The 18,493-nt window shown below is 60.9% G+C and overlaps 4 protein-coding genes across 7 annotated transcripts in view; 3 read left to right on the top strand and 1 right to left on the bottom strand.

The window, feature by feature from the left end:
* NBEAL2 (neurobeachin like 2) overlaps nucleotides 1-1,936 on the top strand; it is a 28,454-nt gene extending 26,518 nt beyond the window's left edge. For all 4 annotated transcript variants that reach the window (XM_068176402.1, XM_068176422.1, XM_068176415.1 and 1 more), the window contains 5 exons: nucleotides 21-137; nucleotides 219-380; nucleotides 455-603; nucleotides 753-888; nucleotides 1,440-1,936. In XM_068176402.1, the coding sequence (XP_068032503.1) occupies nucleotides 21-137; nucleotides 219-380; nucleotides 455-603; nucleotides 753-888; nucleotides 1,440-1,544 (669 nt within the window). In that variant the 3' untranslated portion in view covers nucleotides 1,545-1,936. The remainder of the gene's footprint in view (nucleotides 1-20; nucleotides 138-218; nucleotides 381-454; nucleotides 604-752; nucleotides 889-1,439) is intronic.
* Nucleotides 1,937-3,937: 2,001 nt separating this feature from the next.
* On the top strand, nucleotides 3,938-8,782 carry LOC137486055 (D-serine dehydratase-like). The gene is made up of 8 exons (XM_068211025.1): nucleotides 3,938-4,021; nucleotides 4,725-4,874; nucleotides 5,678-5,958; nucleotides 6,602-6,788; nucleotides 7,929-8,050; nucleotides 8,142-8,331; nucleotides 8,413-8,518; nucleotides 8,589-8,782. Exons 1-8 carry the CDS (start codon nucleotides 4,002-4,004, stop codon nucleotides 8,676-8,678), a joined length of 1,146 nt encoding a protein of 381 aa, XP_068067126.1. The 5' UTR covers nucleotides 3,938-4,001; the 3' UTR covers nucleotides 8,679-8,782.
* Nucleotides 8,783-10,038: 1,256 nt separating this feature from the next.
* Nucleotides 10,039-16,430, top strand: LOC137486119 (death domain-containing membrane protein NRADD-like). The gene is made up of 6 exons (XM_068211147.1): nucleotides 10,039-10,194; nucleotides 11,617-11,701; nucleotides 11,787-11,846; nucleotides 13,946-14,087; nucleotides 14,164-14,306; nucleotides 15,760-16,430. Exons 1-6 carry the CDS (start codon nucleotides 10,150-10,152, stop codon nucleotides 15,912-15,914), a joined length of 630 nt encoding a protein of 209 aa, XP_068067248.1. The 5' UTR covers nucleotides 10,039-10,149; the 3' UTR covers nucleotides 15,915-16,430.
* A 459-nt stretch (nucleotides 16,431-16,889) lies between these two features.
* The window catches only part of SETD2 (SET domain containing 2, histone lysine methyltransferase), a 39,988-nt gene continuing 38,384 nt past the window's right edge, over nucleotides 16,890-18,493 (bottom strand). The window contains exon 20 of the mRNA XM_068176457.1: nucleotides 16,890-17,663. Coding sequence (XP_068032558.1) covers nucleotides 17,502-17,663 — 162 coding nt within the window. The 3' untranslated portion in view covers nucleotides 16,890-17,501. The remainder of the gene's footprint in view (nucleotides 17,664-18,493) is intronic.

An 18,493-nucleotide genomic window follows, 5' to 3' on the forward strand; every position in this document is an offset into this window, starting at 1 on the left:
CCTCATGTCCCCAACGCCAGGGTGGCTTTTCAAGCGGCTTGGCTCCCAAACCCGTCCAGGTGCTGTACGGCCATGACGCCGAGGTGACGTGTGTGGCCATCAGCACCGAGCTGGACATGGCTGTGTCCGGCTCCAAGGTGAGCTGGTGAGGCCGTGGGGTGGGCGTGGGATGAGCAGTGCCGCCACCACCGTCACCCTGTGTCCCCTTCCTCCCCCAGGATGGCACCATCATCACCCACACCGTGCGCCGGGGTCTCTTCATCCGCTCCCTGCGGCCGCCCGGCGAGAGCTGTCCCCCCGCCGTCCTGTCCCACCTGGCCGTGGGGCCCGAGGGACAGGTGGTGGCCCAAACCGCCGTGGGACAACCCTCCTGCTCCAAGGTATGTCCAGGTGTCCCCATGGCCCCCTCCTGGCCACCAGCACGGCCACCACGCTCCCGCTGTGCTCCTCGCAGGAGAGGTTCGCGCTGCACCTGTACTCGGTGAACGGGAAGCTCCTGTCCTCCGTCCCGCTGGACCGGGAGGTGACAGCCATGTGCCTGACCGAGGACTTCGTCGTGCTGGGGACCTCGGAGTGCGGGCTGGAGATCCGCGAGCTCCAGAGGTGAGGGATGGCTGTGCCCTGTCCTGTCCCCGCCATGCCCTCAGGGTGTCCCGCGCCGTGGTGTCCCGCGCCGTGGTGTCCCGCGCCGTGGTGTCCCATTCCATGGTGTCCCATTCCATGGTGTCCCACGCCGTGGCTCATGTCCCCAGCCTCAGGGCGGCCGTGCCCCCCGTGCCCATGCGGGTGCCCGTGCACAGCGTGTCTGTCACCAAGGAGAAGAGCCACATCCTGGTGGGGCTGGAGGATGGAAAACTCATCGTGGTGGGCGCTGGGCAGCCCGCAGAGGTGAGCGGGACCCCCAGCCAGGACAGGGTGGGAGGGGGATGTGGCTCGGTGTCCCCTGGGTGTTCCCAGGGTGGGGACATCGGTGTGTCCTCTCCAGAGCTGAGGGGGACCAGGCTGGGGTGGAAATGGGAGGGAGATGGGGATGGAGAGGAGGATGAGGGTCTGGAAGGAGATGGTGATAGAGAAGGGGATGAAGATGGGGTTGGATAAAGGGCTTTGGGAAGGGGATTGGGATGGAGAAGAGGATGAGGATCTGGAAGGGGATGGTGGAGAGGATGGGGATGGAGAAAAGGCTGAGGATCTGGAAGAAGACAAGTATGGAAATGGGAAAAGAGAAAAGGTGGGATGGAGAAGCAGATCTGGGAAGGAATGAGGAGGAAGAACGGGATGAGAAACTGAGAGGAGATAGGGGATGGAGAAGGGGATGAGGATCTTGGGATGGGATGGGATGGGGATGGAGAAGGGGATGAGGACCTTGGAACGGGATGGGGGCATGGGAGGGGATGGATAAAGGATGTGGAGATGGGAAAGGCGCTCACCCCTTTCCCCAGGTGCGGCCGGGCCAGTTCCACCGACGGCTGTGGCGTTCCACGCGGCGCATCTCCCAGGTGTCGGCCGGAGAGACGGAATACAACCCCTCCGAGGGCAGGGCCTAGGCTGGCACCCACCACCCACCCACCCATCCCCCCACCCCGGGGGGCCCCGTGCCCCCCACACGGACTGGGGGACCCCCGGGCGCCGAGGGGGGCCCGGAGAGCCCCACCCTGCCCGACATCCGTGGCCTTATCCAGCCCCGCCGGGGTGTCCAGCCCCCCTGGATTTTCGGGAGCCGCCTCCCCCGTTGTCACAGCGGGATGGGGGACAGGAGGAGGTGGGGACCCCTCGCTGGGAAGGGGGGTGGCACAGCCCCCCCCCACCGTGCCCGCTGGCCAGGAGCCGGCAGCGTGTGGGTGTTCCCCCCCCCTAAATTTTTTATTTCTATCCATTTTTAGAGCTTTTACAGAAAAAGAATTGTTATTAATAATGATAATTAATAATAATAATAATAATATATCTGTGGGAAATCAAGGTGTGAGGCCCGTGGCTGCCCCGAGATGGGGACACACCCCCTCCTGTGTGTGTGTCCCCCAGTGTGCCCCCGCTCCCGTGTCCTGCATGGCAGGGGGGGGGTCAGCCCAGGCTGTGCCAGGCAGGGGGGCACGGGGACACTCGTGTCACCAGCGGGGCAGGACTCAGCAGCAGCAGCTCTGTGCCCACGTGTTATGGGCAGGGGGGCTCAGCGGCTGCACACACACATGTGCCACGAGCCTGAGGGGGGTCTCGGCAACGCTGGACTGCCGCGTCACGAGTCTGGGGGGTCTCAGCTGCTCTGTAGCCAGGTGTGACAAGTGGCAGCGGGGGGTGGGTCTCAGCTACTGTGAGCCTCCGTGTCGCGAGTTGGGACAGGTCTCAGCAGCTCTGTACCCACCTGTCACGAGTTTGTGAGGCCTCAGCAGCTCTGCACACACCCGTGTCACGAGCGTGGGAGTTCTCAGCAGCCCTGTGCCCGCGTGTCACAATTTTAGGGGGTCTCAGTAGCTCTGGACACGTGTGACAAGTTTGGGGGATCTCAGTGGCTGTCAGGAGTGTGGGGGTCCTCAGCAGCAGCTGTACGTAAGTGTGACGAGTTTGGGGAGTCTCAGCAGCCCCCCACACATGTGTCACGAGTTTGGGGTGTCTCAGCAGCTCCCCACACATGTCTCACGAGTTTGGGGTGTCTCAGCAGCTCCCCACACATGTCTCACGAGTTTGGGGTGTCTCAGCAGCTCCCCACACTTGTCTCACGAGTTTGGGGTGTCTCAGCAGCTCCCCACACTTGTGTCACGAGTTTGGGGGGTCTCAGCAGCTCCCCACACTTGTCTCACGAGTTTGGGGTGTCTCAGCAGCTCCTCACACTTGTCTCACGAGTTTGGGGTGTCTCAGCAGCTTTGCACCCCCATGTCACGAGTTTGGGGTGTCTCAGCAGCTCCCCACACGTCTCACGAGTTTGGGGGGCTCTCAGCAGCTCCTCACACATGTGTCACGAGTTTGGGGTGTCTCAGCAGCTCCCCACACATGTCTCACGAGTTTGGGGTGTCTCAGCAGCTCCCCACACTTGTCTCACGAGTTTGGGGTGTCTCAGCAGCTCCCCACACTTGTCTCATGAGTTTGGGGTGTCTCAGCAGCTCCCCACACATGTCTCACGAGTTTGGGGTGTCTCAGCAGCTCCCCACACTTGTCTAACGAGTTGGGGGGGTCTCAGCAGCTCCCCACACATGTGTCACGAGTTTGGGGGGTCTCAGCAGCTCCCCACACTTGTCTCACGAGTTTGGGGGGTCTCAGCAGCTCCCCACACTTGTCGAACGAGTTTGGGGTGTCTCAGCAGCTCCCCACTTGTCTCACGAGTTTGGGGTGTCTCAGCAGCCCCCCACACATGTCTCACGAGTTTGGGGGGTGTCTCAGCAGCTCCCCACACATGTCTCACGAGTTTGGGGTGTCTCAGCAGCTCCCCACACATGTCTCACGAGTTTGGGGTGTCTCAGCAGCTCCCCACACTTGTCTCACGAGTTTGGGGTGTCTCAGCAGCTCCCCGCACATGTCTCACGAGTTTGGGGTGTCTCAGCAGCTCTCCACACTTGTCTCATGAGTTTGGGGTGTCTCAGCAGCTCCCCACACATCTCGCGAGTTTGGGGTGTCTCAGCAGCATCAGCTGTGTCCCCCCATGTCCCAGGCAGGGGCAGTGGGTCCCCAGCAGCCCCTGACACGTGTCACGAGCACGAGTGGCCGCAGCCCCCCGTGGCCTTTGTCCCGTGTCCGAGCACGGGGGGTGCCAGCAGCCGCCGCTCCCGGAGCACGCCCGGCTCTCGCCGTTCCCTCCGTGTCCCTCCCGGGTCCGGCTGTCCCCGGAGCTGGCAGCCTGTCCTGGCCGCGGCGCCCGAGCGTGTCCTCGCCTGGCCCTGCCACCCCGGCGAGGCCCCTCGGCTGGCAGTGACCCTTGTCCCCGCTCTGGCGGCGGTGCCACGGCGTCACGCGGGGCAGAGGCACCCGCGGGGCCACCGGAGCCACCGCGGCGCGGCCGGGAGCCGGACGGAGCCATGGACGGGCGCACGGACAGGTGGGCAGGGCAGGGAGGGGACGCGGGCGGGGGCAGGTGACACCGGGGTGCTGGCGGGGACACGAGGTCACGCTGCTGGAGGGTGCGTTCCCGTCCCGCTGGAGGCTGGACTGGTGTCCCCGTTCCCGGATTTTGGCTCAGGTGGCTCCATCCCACGTGACCCAGCTCCGGGCATCCTGTCCCAAGGATCCCCCCACAAGTGTCCCTTTTCCCAGGTGTCTCAAGCCCAGGTGTCCCTCTGCCCCGTGTCCCCATCCCAGACGACCCAGTCCCATGTGTCCCAGTCCCAGCTTTCCCAATCCCAGGTGTCCCAGTTAAAAGTGTCCCTGTTCCATAGATTCCGGTCCCAAGTATCCCTGATTCCAGTATCCCTCTCCAAGGTGACCCAGGTGTCCCAGCTGCCGCACTCCTCCGTTTCCCACTCTCCCGTATCCCAGTCCCAGCATCCGCCTGACTCCAGGAAACCCCTGGATTGTGCCCAAGGAGGAAGGGACGCCCTGGGGCTGCCCCAGCACCGTCCCCACCCAAAATCCTCCCAGGGCCGGGTCCCTGGGGGTGTCCCCACCTCCTCTGGGGGTGTAGGGTGGTGTTAGGCGGGTGGAAGGTGGGCACAGGGGGTTTCTGAGGGTGCAGGTGGGTTTAGGTTGGGGGGTGTTTCACAGCAGGTTTCCCCCCCCGCTCCCGCCCCTCCCCACATTCCCAGCTCGTGGCTGGGAGCCCCCCTGGAGCAGTTGCCCACCCCGGCGCTGACCCTGGACCGGGCCACGCTGCACGGGAACGCCGAGAGGATGCGGGAACGCTGCCGGGCGCTGGGGCTGCGCCTGCGCCCCCACGTCAAAACACACAAAACCCTGTGAGTGTCACCCCAGGATCCCTAGCAGCCACCCGGCGTCTGCCCTGAATCCTCCCCACCTCTACCACCTCTGGGTCCCCTCAGTACCCCTCAACCTCTTCACCCAGTTTTCCCCCCAGCATCTCCCCACCCTCACCCCAAAATCCTTCCCCAGCATCTCCCCGTCATCCCAGTTTCCCCCACCCTCCCCATCAGCTTCCTCCCCAGTATCCCCCAGTTTGTCCAGCATCCTCCCAATATCCCTCCCATCGTGTCCCCATCTTCCCCTCAGGACATCCCGCCTTCCCACCCAGCATCTCCCAGTCCTGCCCCAGTTTTCTTCAGCTTCACCCCCAGCCTCTCCGCATCATCCCTCCAGCATCCTCCTGCATTCCCCACAGAACCCCCCCAGCATTTTCCCAGAATCCCTCCCAGCATTCCTCAACTTCCCCCTCCCCAGTATCCCTGCATTATTCCTACAGCTTCCTCCCAGTATCCCCCCTTGGCACCCCTCAACTTCCCTCAGGCACCTTCCCAGAATCCCTCCCAGCCCCCCCTCATCATCCCCACCTTCCCCCCAGGTATTTCTCCATCCTCCCCAGTATCCCCCATCCTCTCCCTTGCACCCAACTTCTCCCCCAGTCTCCTTCCAGGCGCCTCTCCTCCTCCCTCTCACCATTCCCATCCTCCCTCCCAGTATCCCCCAACTCTCCCTGAGCACCCAACATCCCCCCAGCACCTTCCGAGAACCCCTCCCAGCACCCCCGGCATTCCCTCCTCCTCATCCTCCTCCTCATCCTCCTCCGTCCATCCCGGACTCCCAGGGAAGGGGCGGAGCTGGCGACGGGCGGCTCCCGCCGGGGCATCGTGGTGTCCACGCTGGCCGAGGCGCGCTTCTTCGCGGCCGGGGGCTTCGATGACATCCTGTACGCCTTCCCGGTGCCGCGCTGGCGCCTGGCCGAGTGCTCGGCGCTGGCCCAGCGCCTGCAGGAATTCCAGGTGCTCCTGGACAGCCCCCAGGGGCTGGAGATGCTGCTCCAGAACCCCCTTCCCAGCGGGAAGCGCTGGCTGGTCTGGCTCAAGCTGGACTGCGGGAATGGCCGGGGTAGGTGCGCCCCAGATCCCATCCCGGGGTGCAGGGAGGGGACAGCGTGTGCTGTCCCCAGGGGGGTTCATCCAGGGGCGGGGTGGGATGCTCTGAGTGCCCCCGGATCCAGCATCTCAACCAGGATGGGCCATTGAAGCCCCCTAAAATTATTAATCAAGGGTGCTCCTCGGGGAACGATGTTCTGTGTTCCTCCAAGCCACCAGATCCTCCATCCCAACCACGATGGAGCATCTAAAGCCTCCCCCACCCCAAATCGTTATTTAAGGATGCTCCATGGGAAGGAATCCCCATGTCCCTCCAAGCCCCCAGATCCACCATCAAAACCATGATGGATCATCTAAAGGCCCCCAAAATCGTTATTTAAGGATGGTCCACAGGGAGGGATCCCCGTGTCCCCCCACGCCCCCAGATCCACCATCCCAACCACGATGGAGCATCTCAGCCCCTCCAAAGCCATTTTTCCCAGCCACGCCTGGAAAACACGGCAGAAGCAGCCCCAAAGCCCCACCATGGCCCTTTCAAACCCCTCCCCAGCCCCATTCCCACATTCCCACCGCCAGGATGCTCCATGGGGGCGATGTCCCGGTGTCCCCTCACCCATCCCCCCAAACCCCCTGCCACGCTCGTGTCCCCTCCCCAGCCGGGATTCGTCCCACGGATCCCGAGGCGCTGGCCCTGGCTCGGGCCATCGCCCAGGGCTCCCCGGAGCTGGTGACACTGGTGGGGGTCTACGCCCACTGCGGGAACACCTACGGCTGTCGCGACATCCCGGCCATCCAGGCCATCGCCAGGGACACCACGGCCGCCGTGCTGGAATTCGTCACCTCGTGAGTGGCCGGGATGAGCGGGGTTGCGGGGATTTGGGGACAGGAAGGGGTCAAGGCGGCCGCTGTCCCCTTCCCAAAGCGCGGCTGGTGGCTGTAAATGCGAATCACCCCCATAAAGGGGCCCTCAAAGCCCCCCCGGGGGGCACCGGGGGGTGGTGGCGGCGCCGCTGGCCTTTGATGTGGCTGCGGTGGCGGGCTGTGACCTGGGGCATTGTCCCCTCCCTCCTCCCTGTCACCCTTTCATCCCGGCGGGGGTCCGCATCCTGCAGGGAATTGCGGCCGGATGGGTCCTGCTGGGAAAAGGAGCTGGAGCCTCCACCCTGCCCCCACCCCGGCCAGGGACAGGGATGTGCCCACCTGGGGACACATCCCGGGGGTCACCGGCCCGGCCCAGCCCGTGGTGCCACCGGCTTGTGGTGGGGAAACCCCAGATCCCACCCCCTCCCCAAAATCTGGGGGGGGCTCCCAGGCACATCTGGGGCTGGATCCGAGCACATCTGGGGGTCCAGAAATATCTGGGAGTGGTCCCAGGCACATCTGGAGGCGTCCTGACACATCGGGGGGGGGGGGGGGGGGGGGCATTTCTGGCACATCTGGGAGCGGCCTGGCACAGCTGAGGGGATCCCAGGCACATCTGGATGATCTCTGGCACAACTGGGGCCGTCCCAGGCACATCTGGTGGCACCCTCACGCATCTTGGGGAGGTCTCCAGCACATCTGGGGGTCCTCAGACACATCTGGGAGTGCTTTAAAACATCTGGAGGGGGGTGTCCAGCTCATATAGGTGGATCTCTGGCACATCTGGAGATGCTTGGGCACATCTGGAGGGTGCTCTGCCACATTTGGGGGGATCTGGAGGGACACCCACCAGCCCTGGGTCTTTGAGGGGGCTCTCGGGCACATCTGGCTGGCACCTGGGCACATCTGGATGTGTCCCCAGCACATCTTGAGTTCTCCCTGGCACACTGCGGGGAGGCTCTCCCACATCTGGATGGCTCCCTTGAGCGTTTGGGAGCCTCCCTGGCACATCTGGGGCACCCAGAGGTGCAGGACCCCGCCTCTGCTCTCGTTCCCGGTGGTGCCCGGGGGTGACGTCCCCCACCCTGATCACCCAGAGGGTGCCCCCCCGCGTGTCCCCAGGCTGCGGCAGGCGGGGATCCCGTGTCCCCAGGCCACCATCGGCTCCACCCCGTCCTGCAGCCACCCGGTGCCGGAGATGTCGCAGCTCACCGAGGTGCACCCGGGCAATTACCTCTTCTACGGTGAGCGGGACGGGGCCCCCCGGCCCGGGAGGGACCCCCACCCCCCCCCCGAGGGTGGGACACCGCCGGGCTGAGCCCTTGTCCCCCGCAGACCTGCAGCAGACCCAGCTGGGCTCGTGCCGGCCCGAGGAGGTGGCGATCCGTGTCCTCACCAGGGTCATCGGCCACTACCCCCACCGCGGGCAGCTGCTCGTGGACTGCGGCTGGGCCGCCCTGAGCCTGCACGGCCGCGACCAGGGACCCCCGGGCTGTGCCGCCATCGAGGGCCACCCCCAGCTCAGGTGACACCCGCGGGGGGCGCGAGGGCCCGGGGGGGGACAGGCGGGGAAGGGAGGTGACACCTGTGCCTCGTGTGCCCGCAGGCTGGTGGGGCTGACCCAGGAGCACGGGCAGGTGGAGGCCGTGGATGGGCAGCTGGATTTCGGGCAGTTCCCGCTGGGAAGCACCTTGGCGCTCATCCCGTTCCACGTGAGTGCCAGCCCCGCGTGTCCCCTCTGTGCCAGCCCCGCGTCACAGCTCGGTGTCCCCTCTGTCGCAGGCCTGTGCCACGGCCGCCATGCACCCCGTGTACTTCGTGCACGCTGCCGGCAAGGTGGTGGAGCTCTGGCGCCCCGTGCGCGGCTGGTAGAGAGGAGAGGGAGGAGATGCCGGGGGGATGCACCCGCACCCAGACCCTGCACCCACGCGGGCACCCGGCACCCACCCTGGGCCAAGGCTCTGCACCCACAACGGGACCCTGCACCCACTCCGAAAAAATTTTTCCTTTTTTTTTTTTTCCGAGTCGCTCTGTGCGCCCACGCTGGGGTCCCACACCCACATCAGAGTCCTGCACCCGCTCCCACACCCTGCACCCATTCTCACATTCTGCACCCATTCCCACACCCTGCACCCGCTCCTGCACCCGCTCCCACACCCTGCACCCATTCCCACATTCTGCACCCATTCCCACACCCTGCACACGCTCCTGCACCCGCTCCCACACCCTGCACCCGCTCCCACACCCTGCACCCATTCCCACCCTGCACCCACTCCAGGATGCTGCTCCCACACCGGGGCTCAATAAAGCTGCTTCTCCCGCTTCCAGCCACTTATTCCCCCGGGGAAGAGCCGCGGGAGGTGGAGGGAGGGGGGTGACACCGTCCCGTCGGTGCCCTCGATCCCAGCCCGGAGCGGTCCGGTCCGATTTGGGCCCGTCCCGATGGGCGGGACTCGAACCCGCGACCCCCGGGTCTACGAGGGGCAGGGCTCCACGCCTGACCACGCCCCCAAGCCGCGCGCAGCCAATGGGAGCGCGCCCCGCCCGGCCCTGCCCGGGGGAGCCACGCCCAGCCCGGCCCGGCCCAGGCGCGAGGGGCGGCGAGGGGAGCCGAGCGCGGCCGAACGGAGCCGAACGGGGCCGAACCGGGACCCAGCGGAGCCGAACGGGGCCGAACCGGGACCCAGCGGAGCCGAACGGGGCCGAACGGAGCCGAACCGGGACCCAGCGGAGCCGAACGGGGCCGAACGGAGCCGAACGGGGCCGAACCGGGACCCAGCGGAGCCGAACGGGGCCGAACCGGGACCCAGCGCGGCCGAACGGGGCCGAACCGGGACCCAGCGGAGCCGAACCGGGACCCAGCGGAGCCGAACCGGGACCCAGCGCGGCCGAACGGGGCCGAACCGGGACCCAGCGGAGCCGAACGGGGCCGAACCGGGACCCAGCGCGGCCGAACGGGGCCGAACCGGGACCCAGCGGAGCCGAACCGGGACCCAGTGCGGCTGAACGGAGCCGAACCGGGACCCAGCGGGGCCGAACGGAGCCGAACCGGGACCGAACGGAGCCGAGCCAGGACCCAGCGGAGCCGAGCCGGGACCGAACGGAGCCCAGCCGGGACTCAGCAGAGCCGAACCGGGACCGAACGGAGCCCAGCCGGGACTCAGCAGAGCCGAGCGGAGCCGAACCGGGACCGAGCGGTGCCGAACGAGACAGCGCAGGGACGGAGCGGGGCCGAACCGAGGCCGGACGGGACCGAAGCGGTTCGGAGCGGCTCGGAGCAGTTCGGCGCCGCTCGGCCTCGGTTCGGCCCGGCCCGGAGCGGGGTCCCGGGCCGGTGCCGGCGATGCGGCCGCTCCCGGTGCCGCTGCTGCTGCTGCTGCTGAGCCCGGTGCGGGCGGGACGGGACCGGGACCGGGACCGGGACCGGGAGGGGAGCGGGACCGGGACCGGGACTGGGACTGGGAGGGGAGCGGGACCGGGACCGGGACGGGACCGGGACGGGACCGGACTGGGACGGGCCGGGTCTCCCGCTGCCCCCGGGGGCGCTCCGGGTCACTTCGCTCCGTGGCTTTTGTTGAAGTTTTTTGGGTCTGGTTCGGTTAAGTTTGGGTCATTTCGGGTCAGTTCCTTTTCTTTCCTTTTATTCCACTTTCCTCCATTTTTTTCTCTTTATTTTCTTTTATTTTCCCGGTTTATTGTCTTTTTATTTTCCTTCTTTTATTTTTATCGTCCTTTTTCTTTTTTTCTTATTTTATTTCTATTTTCCTCTCTTATTTCATTCTCCTCTTTTGAATCTCACTCTATTTTCCTCTTTTATTTTTTTAAATTTTCCTTTTTAATTCTGTTTAATTACCCCTGGTTTATTTCATCTTATCCTATTTTCCTTTCTTTTCCTTTCTTTTCCTTTCTTTTCCTTTCTTTTCCTTTCTTTTCCTTTCTTTTCCTTTCTTTTCCTTTCTTTTCCTTTCTTTTCCTTTCTTTTCCTTTCTTTTCTTTTCCTTTCATTTTCCCTTATTTTCCTTTCTTTTCCCTTATTTTCCTGTATTAGTTTCCTTTCTTTTCCCTTATTTTCCTGTATTATTTTCCTTTCTTTTCCCTTATTTTCCTGTATTAGTTTCCTTTCTTTTCCCTTATTTTCCTGTATTATTTTCCTTTCTTTTCCCTTATTTTCCTGTATTATTTTCCTTTCTTTTCCTTATTTTCCTTTATTATTTTCCTTTCTTTTCCTGTATTAGTTTCCTTTCTTTTCCCTTATTTTCCTGTATTATTTTCCTTTCTTTTCCCTTATTTTCCTGTATTAGTTTCCTTTCTTTTCCTTTATTTTCCTGTATTAGTTTCCTTTCTTTTCCTTTCTTATTTTCCTTTATTTTCCTTTCCTATTTTCCCTTATTTTCCTGTATTACTTTCCTTTCTTTTCCCTTATTTTCCTGTATTATTTTCCTTTCTTTTCCCTTATTTTCCTGTATTACTTTCCTTTACTTCCCGTTCTTTCCCTTCCTTCCATTTTCATTTAGTTCAGCTTTTCCCCTCCCTCCTCTTCCTTTTATTTCGCTGATTTCCTTTCACTCCTCTCCATTTCAACGCCTTTTATCTCGTTTTTATTTACTGTTTATTTCCTTTCCTTTCTACTCTTTCCCTCGGATCCCCCGCTTTTGTTTCTCTCCCCTTCTCATGATTTGTTTTTGCCGCTCCTCCATCCCCCACCCCCCGCCCCGAACCCCCCTTTTCCATGGCTCTGGGGTTGGGGGGGGTCCCCGTGGGAATTCGCGGGTGGAGGGGAAACTGAGGCAGGACCCCGCTGTGCCCGCAGGTGCCGGGGCGGGGCGGGGGGTGCCCCCCGTGTCCCCGCGGTGTCCCCGAGCCCTGCGACAGCCGCTGCCCGCCCTGCGCCCGCAGTGAGTACCCCAGAAACCACCCCGAACCCAGAAACGCCCCCCCCCAAAACGACCCCAAAAACCCCAAAACGCCCCAAACCCGCAGCGCCGAGCCCCGCGGAGGAGGAGCCGGAGGAGCCGTGCCCGCCCTGCCCGCCCTGCAGCCGTGAGTGGCACCGAGGGGGGCTGGGCCCCCTTGTGTGCCTCGGTTTCCCTTTCGTGCCTCAGTTTCCCCATGTTGCTCCCTAATGTTGCCTTTTCGCGCCTCAGTTTCCCTTTCGTGACTCGGTTTCCCCATGTCATTCCTTAATTCCCCCATGTTATGCCTCTATTTTCCCTCACTGGGCCTCAGTTTCCCCTTTTCGTGCCTCAGTTTCCCCTTTTCGTGCCTCAGTTTCCCTTTTGTGCTTCAGTTTCCCTTTCATGCCTCAGTTTCCCCATGTTGCTCCCTAGTTTCCCCTTTTTGTGCCTCAGTTTCCCTATGTTGCTCCTCAATTTCCCCTTTTTATACCTCCGTTTCCCTTTTGTGCCTCAGTTTCTCCTTGAGGTTCCTTATTTTCCTCTTTTTTTGTGCCTCAGTTTCCCCTTGAGGTTCCTTATTTTTCCTCTTTTTTTTGTGCCTCAGTTTCCCCTTGTGGTTCCCTAATTTCCCTGTATTGCGCCTCAGTTTTCCCTCATTGTGCCTCAGTTTCCCAGCTTGCCTCAGTTTCCCCATGTTGCTTGTAATTTCCCCTTCTCCTGCCTCAGTTCCCCCTCGTCGTGCCTCTCCTTCCTCATGTCATTCCTTAATTTCCTCACATTGTCCACAATTTCCTCCCTTTGTGCCTCAGTTTCCTCTTGTCCTGCCTCAGTTTCCCCTTTTTGTGTCTCAGTTTCCCATCCTGCTTCATTTTCCTTACATTGTGCCTCAGTTTCCCCACATAGTTCCCTAATTTCCTCTCGTCCTGCCTCCGTTTCCCCTTTTGTGCCTCAGTTTCCCCAGTCGCCCTTCAATATCCCCATGTCCTACTTTTGTTCCCTCGTGTCGTGCCTCAGTTTCCCTTTTTTTAGCCTCATTCCCCCTTTTTGTGCCTCAGCTTCCCTTTTTTTACCTCATTCCCTCTTTTTGTGCCTGTTTCCTATTTTTTACTTCATTCCCTCTTTTTCTGCCTCAGTTTCCCCCATTTTACCTCATTCCCTTGTGCCTCAGTTTCCCACATTTTATCCCATTCCTTTTTGTGTCTCCGTTCCCCCTTTTTGTGCCTCAGTTTCCCCTTTGTTCCCCTCATTCCCCCTTTTCGTGCCTCAGTTTCCCCTTTGTTCCCCTCATTCCCCCTTTTCGTGCCTCAGTTTCCCCTTTGTTCCCCTCATTCCCCCTTTTCATGCCTCAGTTTCCCCTTTGTTCCCCTCATTCCCCCTTTTCGTGTCTCAGTTTCCCTTTTCCACCTCATCCCTTTTCTGTGCCTCAGTTTCCCCTTTGTTCCCCTCATTCCCCCTTTTCGTGCCTCAGTTTCCCTTTTCCACCTCATCCCTTTTCTGTGCCTCAGTTTCCCCTTTGTTCCCCTCATTCCCCCTTTTCGTGCCTCAGTTTCCCCTTTGTTCCCCTCATTACCCCTTTTCGTGCCTCAGTTTCCCCTTTGTTCCCCTCATTCCCCCTTTCGGTGCTTCAGTTTCCCTTTTCCACCTCATCCCTTTTCTGTGCCTCAGTTTCCCCTTTGTTCCCCTCATTCCCCCTTTCGGTGCCTCAGTTTCCCTTTTCCACCTCATCCCTTTTCTGTGCCTCAGTTTCCCCTTTGTTCCCCTCATTCCCCCTTTTCGTGCCTCAGTTTCCCTTTTCCACCTCATCCCTTTTCTGTGCCTCAGTTTCCCCTTTGTTCCCCTCATTCCCCCTTTCGGTGCCTCAGTTTCCCTTTTCCACCTCATCCCTTTTCTGTGCCTCAGTTTCCCCTTTGTTCCCCTCATTCCCCCTTTTCGTGCCTCAGTTTCCCTTTTCCACCTCATCCCTTTTCTGTGCCTCAGTTTCCCCTTTGTTCCCCTCATTCCCCCTTTCGGTGCCTCAGTTTCCCTTTTCCACCTCATCCCTTTTCTGTGCCTCAGTTTCCCCTTTCGTCCCTCATCCCCCCTCGCCGTGCCTCAGTTTCCCGCCGTGTCCCTCAGGCGGTGACCGGGGAGCTGTCCCCAAACCCGGGGCGGGGTGTTCCCCCCCCACCGCCCCTCTCCACAGGGGAAACTGAGGCACGGCCGGCAATGTCCTCATTCCCTTCCCCTTTTCCGGGGCTCCCGCAGACGAGGCCGCGGCGCCGCTCCCTGAGGGCACCCGGCCGGCGCCGGGGGCGCCCCCCGAGCCCCCCGGGGACATCATCCCCCTGTACTGCGCCCTCCTGGCCGGCCTCGTCGTGGGGCTCGTGGCCTACGTGGCCTTCAAGTGGTGAGTGGGGGGCGCCGGCGGCCGCGCGGGGCTCGGGGACCCGCGGCGTCCCCCGGTGACCGCGGTGTCCCCGCAGCTGGGACACCTGCCGGAGGAAGCGGCAGCTGGACAAGGCGCGGGACGCGGGGGACGCCGCGGGGCCGGCCGCGGACGCGGAGAAGCTGCGGGGGGACGGCGGCGTCAGCCCCGACAGCGGCGGCCCCGAGCCGCCTCAGCCCCGTGAGCGCCCCGGGCCCGCGGGGGGTGGGGACAGCCGGACCCGGGGGGTGTGGGGACACCCAGATCTGGGGGGGTTTGGGGACAGCCAGATCTGGGGGGGTTTAGGGACAACCGGAGCCGGGGGGTGTGGGGACAGCCGGACCCGGGGGGTGTGGGGACAGCCAGATCTGGGGGGGTTTAGGGACAACCGGAGCCGGGGGGTGTGGGGACAGCCGGACCCGGGGGGTGTGGGGACAGCCAGATCTGGGGGGGTTTAGGGACAACCGGAGCCGGGGGGTGTGGGGACAGCCAGATCTGGGGGGTGTGGGGACAGCCGGCCCCGAGAGGGTTTGGGGACACCCAGATCTGGGGGGGTTTGGGGACAGCCGGACCCGGGGGGTGTGGGGACAGCCAGATCTGGGGGGTGTGGGGACAGCCAGATCTGGGGGGTGTGGGGACAGCCAGATCTGGGGGGGTTTAGGGACAACCAGATCTTGGGGGGTGTGGGGACAGCCGGACCCGGGGGGTTTGGGGACAACCGGACCCGGGGGGTTTGGGGACAGCCGGACCCGGGGGGTTTGGGGACAGCCAGATCTGGGGGGTGTGGGGACAGCTGGACCCGGGGGGTGTGGGGACAGCCAGATCTGGGGGGTGTGGGGACAGCCAGATCTGGGGGGGTTTAGGGACAACCGGACCCGGGGGGTGTGGGGACAGCCAGATCTGGGGGGATTTGGGGAGAGCCAGATCTGGGGGGGTTTGGGGACAGCCGGATCTGGGGGGTGTGGGGACAACCAGATCTGGGGGGTGTGGGGACAGCCGGACCCGGGGGGTTTGGGGACACCCAGATCTGGGGGGCTCTGGGGACAGCCGGATCTGGGGGGATTTGGGGACACCCGGCCCAGGGAGGATTTGGGGACACCCAGATCTGGGGGGATTTGGGGACAGCCGGCCCAGGGAGGATTTGGGGACACCCAGATCTGGGGGGATTTGGGGACACCCAGATCTGGGGGGATTTGGGGACAGCCGGCCCTGGGGGGATTTGGGGACACCCAGATCTGGGGGGATTTGGGCACACCCAGATCTGGGGGGATTTGGGGACACCCAGATCTGGGGGGATTTGGGGACAGCCGGCCCTGGGGAACTGGGGGGGACATCCGCGGGTGTGGGGACAGCCACATCTTGGGGGATGTGGGGGAGATCCGGGCATTTGGGGACACCCAGGCCTGGGGGAGTTTGGGGACACCCAGCCCTGGGAAGGGTCAGGGTTTGGGGGCAATTGAGAATTTTGGGGGGGTGGGATGGGATCACCGAGCACCCGGAAGGGGTTGGGAAGCCCCTAAATGGGATTAGGGAGCACTTGGATGGGGTCGGGGGTCCCCTACACCTCCCGGGGCGGGGTCGGGAGCCGCCCCCACCCTCGGTCCGTCTGTCCCGGGGTGGAATTGCGGGCTGCTGACCCCGTCCCTCCCCGCAGCGCCCCACGAGGGTCCCTCGCTGCTCCCGGTGTCCCCGCGGCGCCCGGAGGAGCCGGGAGAGCTGGAGCGGCTCCTGGAGCTGGGAGCGCCCGGCAGCGACCGGCGCGGCCCCGGCCCCGCGGTGGCACCGGGGGACGTCACCTCCGCCGTGTGACACCCCCGGGGACACCGGGGCCGCGCCGCTGGCTGCCCCCGGCGGTGCTCCCGCTTCCCGATGGATTCCTGGGGGATTTTTTTACGTGGGTTTTGTACTTTTCTAGGGATTCTGGGGGGTGGGGCGGGGACCTTTGGTGGCTGGTGCCTGGCTGGGGGCATTAAACGTGTCACTGGGTGCCACCAGGGTTTGTGTCCTCAGGTGTCTGTGTGTCCGTGCGTGTTCCCGGGATGTGTCCCCTCAGGGGTTCCGGGTGTCACCAGGTGCCTGCTTGTCCCCAGTGTGTCCCCATGTGTCCCTGGGATGTGTCCCTTCAGGTGTCCAAGTATTCCCAGGTGTCCGTTCCGGTGTCCGTTTGTCCCCAGAATGTGTTCCCTTGGCTGTCCCCAGTGCCCATGGGATGTGTCCCTTCAGGTGTCCCTTTGTCCCTGGAATGCGTCCCCTCGGGTGTCCCACGTGTCCCCAGCTGTCCGTGAGTCCCCTTGGGTGTCTGTGTGTCGCCAGGGTTTGTGTCCTCGGGTGTTTGTGTGTCCCTAGGATGTGTCCCCAGGATGTGTCCCTGCATCCCTGTGATGTGACCGCTCAGGTGTCTGGGCTGGGTGTCCCCAGGTGTCCCTGATCTCCCCAGGGAGGATGGGACCCCTCAGGTGTCCATGTGTCCCTGGGATTTGTGTCCTTGGGCATCCACGTGTGTCACCAGGACACATCCTGGGGTGTCCTCGTGTCCCACACCCATCCCAGACCGACCCCAGGCCTGGGTGGCCCTAGAAGGAGGAGGGGACACCCAAAAGACCCCAAGGCACGTGGCACTGGGAACAGAAAAAGCCATTTTTAACCCCAAAATGCTGCCAGGTCACCCCAAACTTCCCTTCCCAGGGGGTCCAGATTCCCGGGAACGCTGAGGGTGACAGGAGGTCCCCAGGAGAGAGGGGACATCCCAATCCAGGTCCCCCTTGTGGCCCTGCCCGGTGTCGATTTTTTTTTTTCTTTTGATTTTTATTTTTTTCTCTTTTTTTGCTCTTTTTTTTTTTTACATAAAAAGTTCCGTAAAAATTGGATAAAGTAAAATGCTCGAAGCAGTAAAATCAATCTTATCAACATGGCCAGAAATCCGCAGTATTTACAGGGAGACGGAGGAAACCTCGCAGAACCAAAAGAAAAAAACCAAGGAAACAACACAAAAAAAAAAAAAAAAAAAAAAAAAAAAAAAATCCAGGAATAACCCCCGAAGTCTCCTGCCAAACGTTCCCGTGGGATCGGCACGTTTGGGGCTGAAAGCAACGGGAAAAAAAGCAAATTATTATCAATATATTCACATATACGTTAAAATATAATACAGAGCTTGGGAGCAGCGCCGGGAGAGCCGGGCTTGGGAAAGCCTGGATCAGCAAAAGCAGGCTTGGGAAAGCCCGGCTCATCCTCCTCAGCGATGGGAACCAAGTTTGTTTTCCTTAAAAAACCAAAAATCCATCGTCATAATAATAATAATAATAATAATAATTAATAATAAATTCACAGGTTGCTGGCTCGGGAGGGCGAATCCCAGTGGGAATCGGGGCTCCCGCGGGCCGGGGGTTATTCCAGGGGCTATTCCAGCTCCGTGTCCTCTTTGGGCTTGTAGAGGATCCCGAATTTCTGCATGTACTTCTTGATGTACTCCTTGGTTTTGTGTTTGACGTTCTCGTTGCACTCCAGGTCCTCGGGGTTCTTGCAGTACTTGAGCTCCTTGTTCATCACTCCGTGGGTCAGCTGTGGGAATGCCACGGGAATGCCTCGGCCACTCCCGGAATTCCCACCAAGCCCAGGCCTGGGCACCCCCCGGCTACTGTGCTCCTGCTTCCCAAATATTCCCTGAGCCACTGTCATATTATTCCCCAAATATTCCCTAATTTTTCCTGAAATATTTGGTATTGTTCCCTCAATATCTGCTGTTATTTTCCAAACATTCCCCAAGCTATTTTCCTATTATTCCCCAAATATTCCCTCTTATTTCCAGGTACTGCCCAAGCTATTGTTATATTATTCTCCAAATATTCCCCAAACATTTCCCAAATGTTCCCCAAACATTCCCAAATATTCCTCAAATAATCCCTAAATATTCCCGAAATATTTGGTAGCATTCCCCAAATATCTGCTGTATTTTCCAAACATTCCCCAAGCTATTTTCCTATTATTCCCCAAATATTCCCTCTTATTTCCAGGTACTGCCCAAGCTGTTGCTGTATTATCCCCAAACATTCCCCAAATATTCCTCAAATATTTCCCAAATATTCCCTAAATATTCCTGAAATATTTCACAGTGTTCCCCAAATATCTGCTATATTTTCCAAACATTCCCCAAGCTGTTTTCCTATAATTTCCCAAATATTCCCTGAGCTGCTGCCATATTATCGCCCAAATCTTTCCTGTTATTTCCCAAGTATTCCCCAAATATTCCCTAAATATTTACTATTGTTCTCCCAATATCTGCTGTTCTTTCCCAAACATTCCCAAGCTATTTTGCTATTCTTACCCAAATATTTCCTATTACTTCCCAAATTATTTTTCTATTACTTCCCAAATATTCCCCAAATAATTCC

The sequence above is a fragment of the Anomalospiza imberbis genome, chromosome 1 (assembly GCF_031753505.1).
Source record: "Anomalospiza imberbis isolate Cuckoo-Finch-1a 21T00152 chromosome 1, ASM3175350v1, whole genome shotgun sequence".
Lineage (NCBI taxonomy): Eukaryota > Metazoa > Chordata > Aves > Passeriformes > Viduidae > Anomalospiza > Anomalospiza imberbis.

Bases quoted from the DNA above. Each gene is read 5' to 3' on its own strand.
- LOC137486119 (XM_068211147.1), top strand. From the start codon at position 10,150: ATGCGGCCGCTCCCGGTGCCGCTGCTGCTGCTGCTGCTGAGCCCG. The intron at 11,847-13,945 runs GTGAGTGGCACC...GGGCTCCCGCAG, and splicing joins GCCCTGCCCGCCCTGCAGCC to ACGAGGCCGCGGCGCCGCTC. The intron at 14,307-15,759 runs GTGAGCGCCCCG...CCCTCCCCGCAG, and splicing joins CCCCGAGCCGCCTCAGCCCC to CGCCCCACGAGGGTCCCTCG.
- LOC137486055 (XM_068211025.1), top strand. From the start codon at position 4,002: ATGGACGGGCGCACGGACAG. The intron at 5,959-6,601 runs GTAGGTGCGCCC...TCCCCTCCCCAG, and splicing joins GGACTGCGGGAATGGCCGGG to CCGGGATTCGTCCCACGGAT. The intron at 8,519-8,588 runs GTGAGTGCCAGC...CCTCTGTCGCAG, and splicing joins TGGCGCTCATCCCGTTCCAC to GCCTGTGCCACGGCCGCCAT.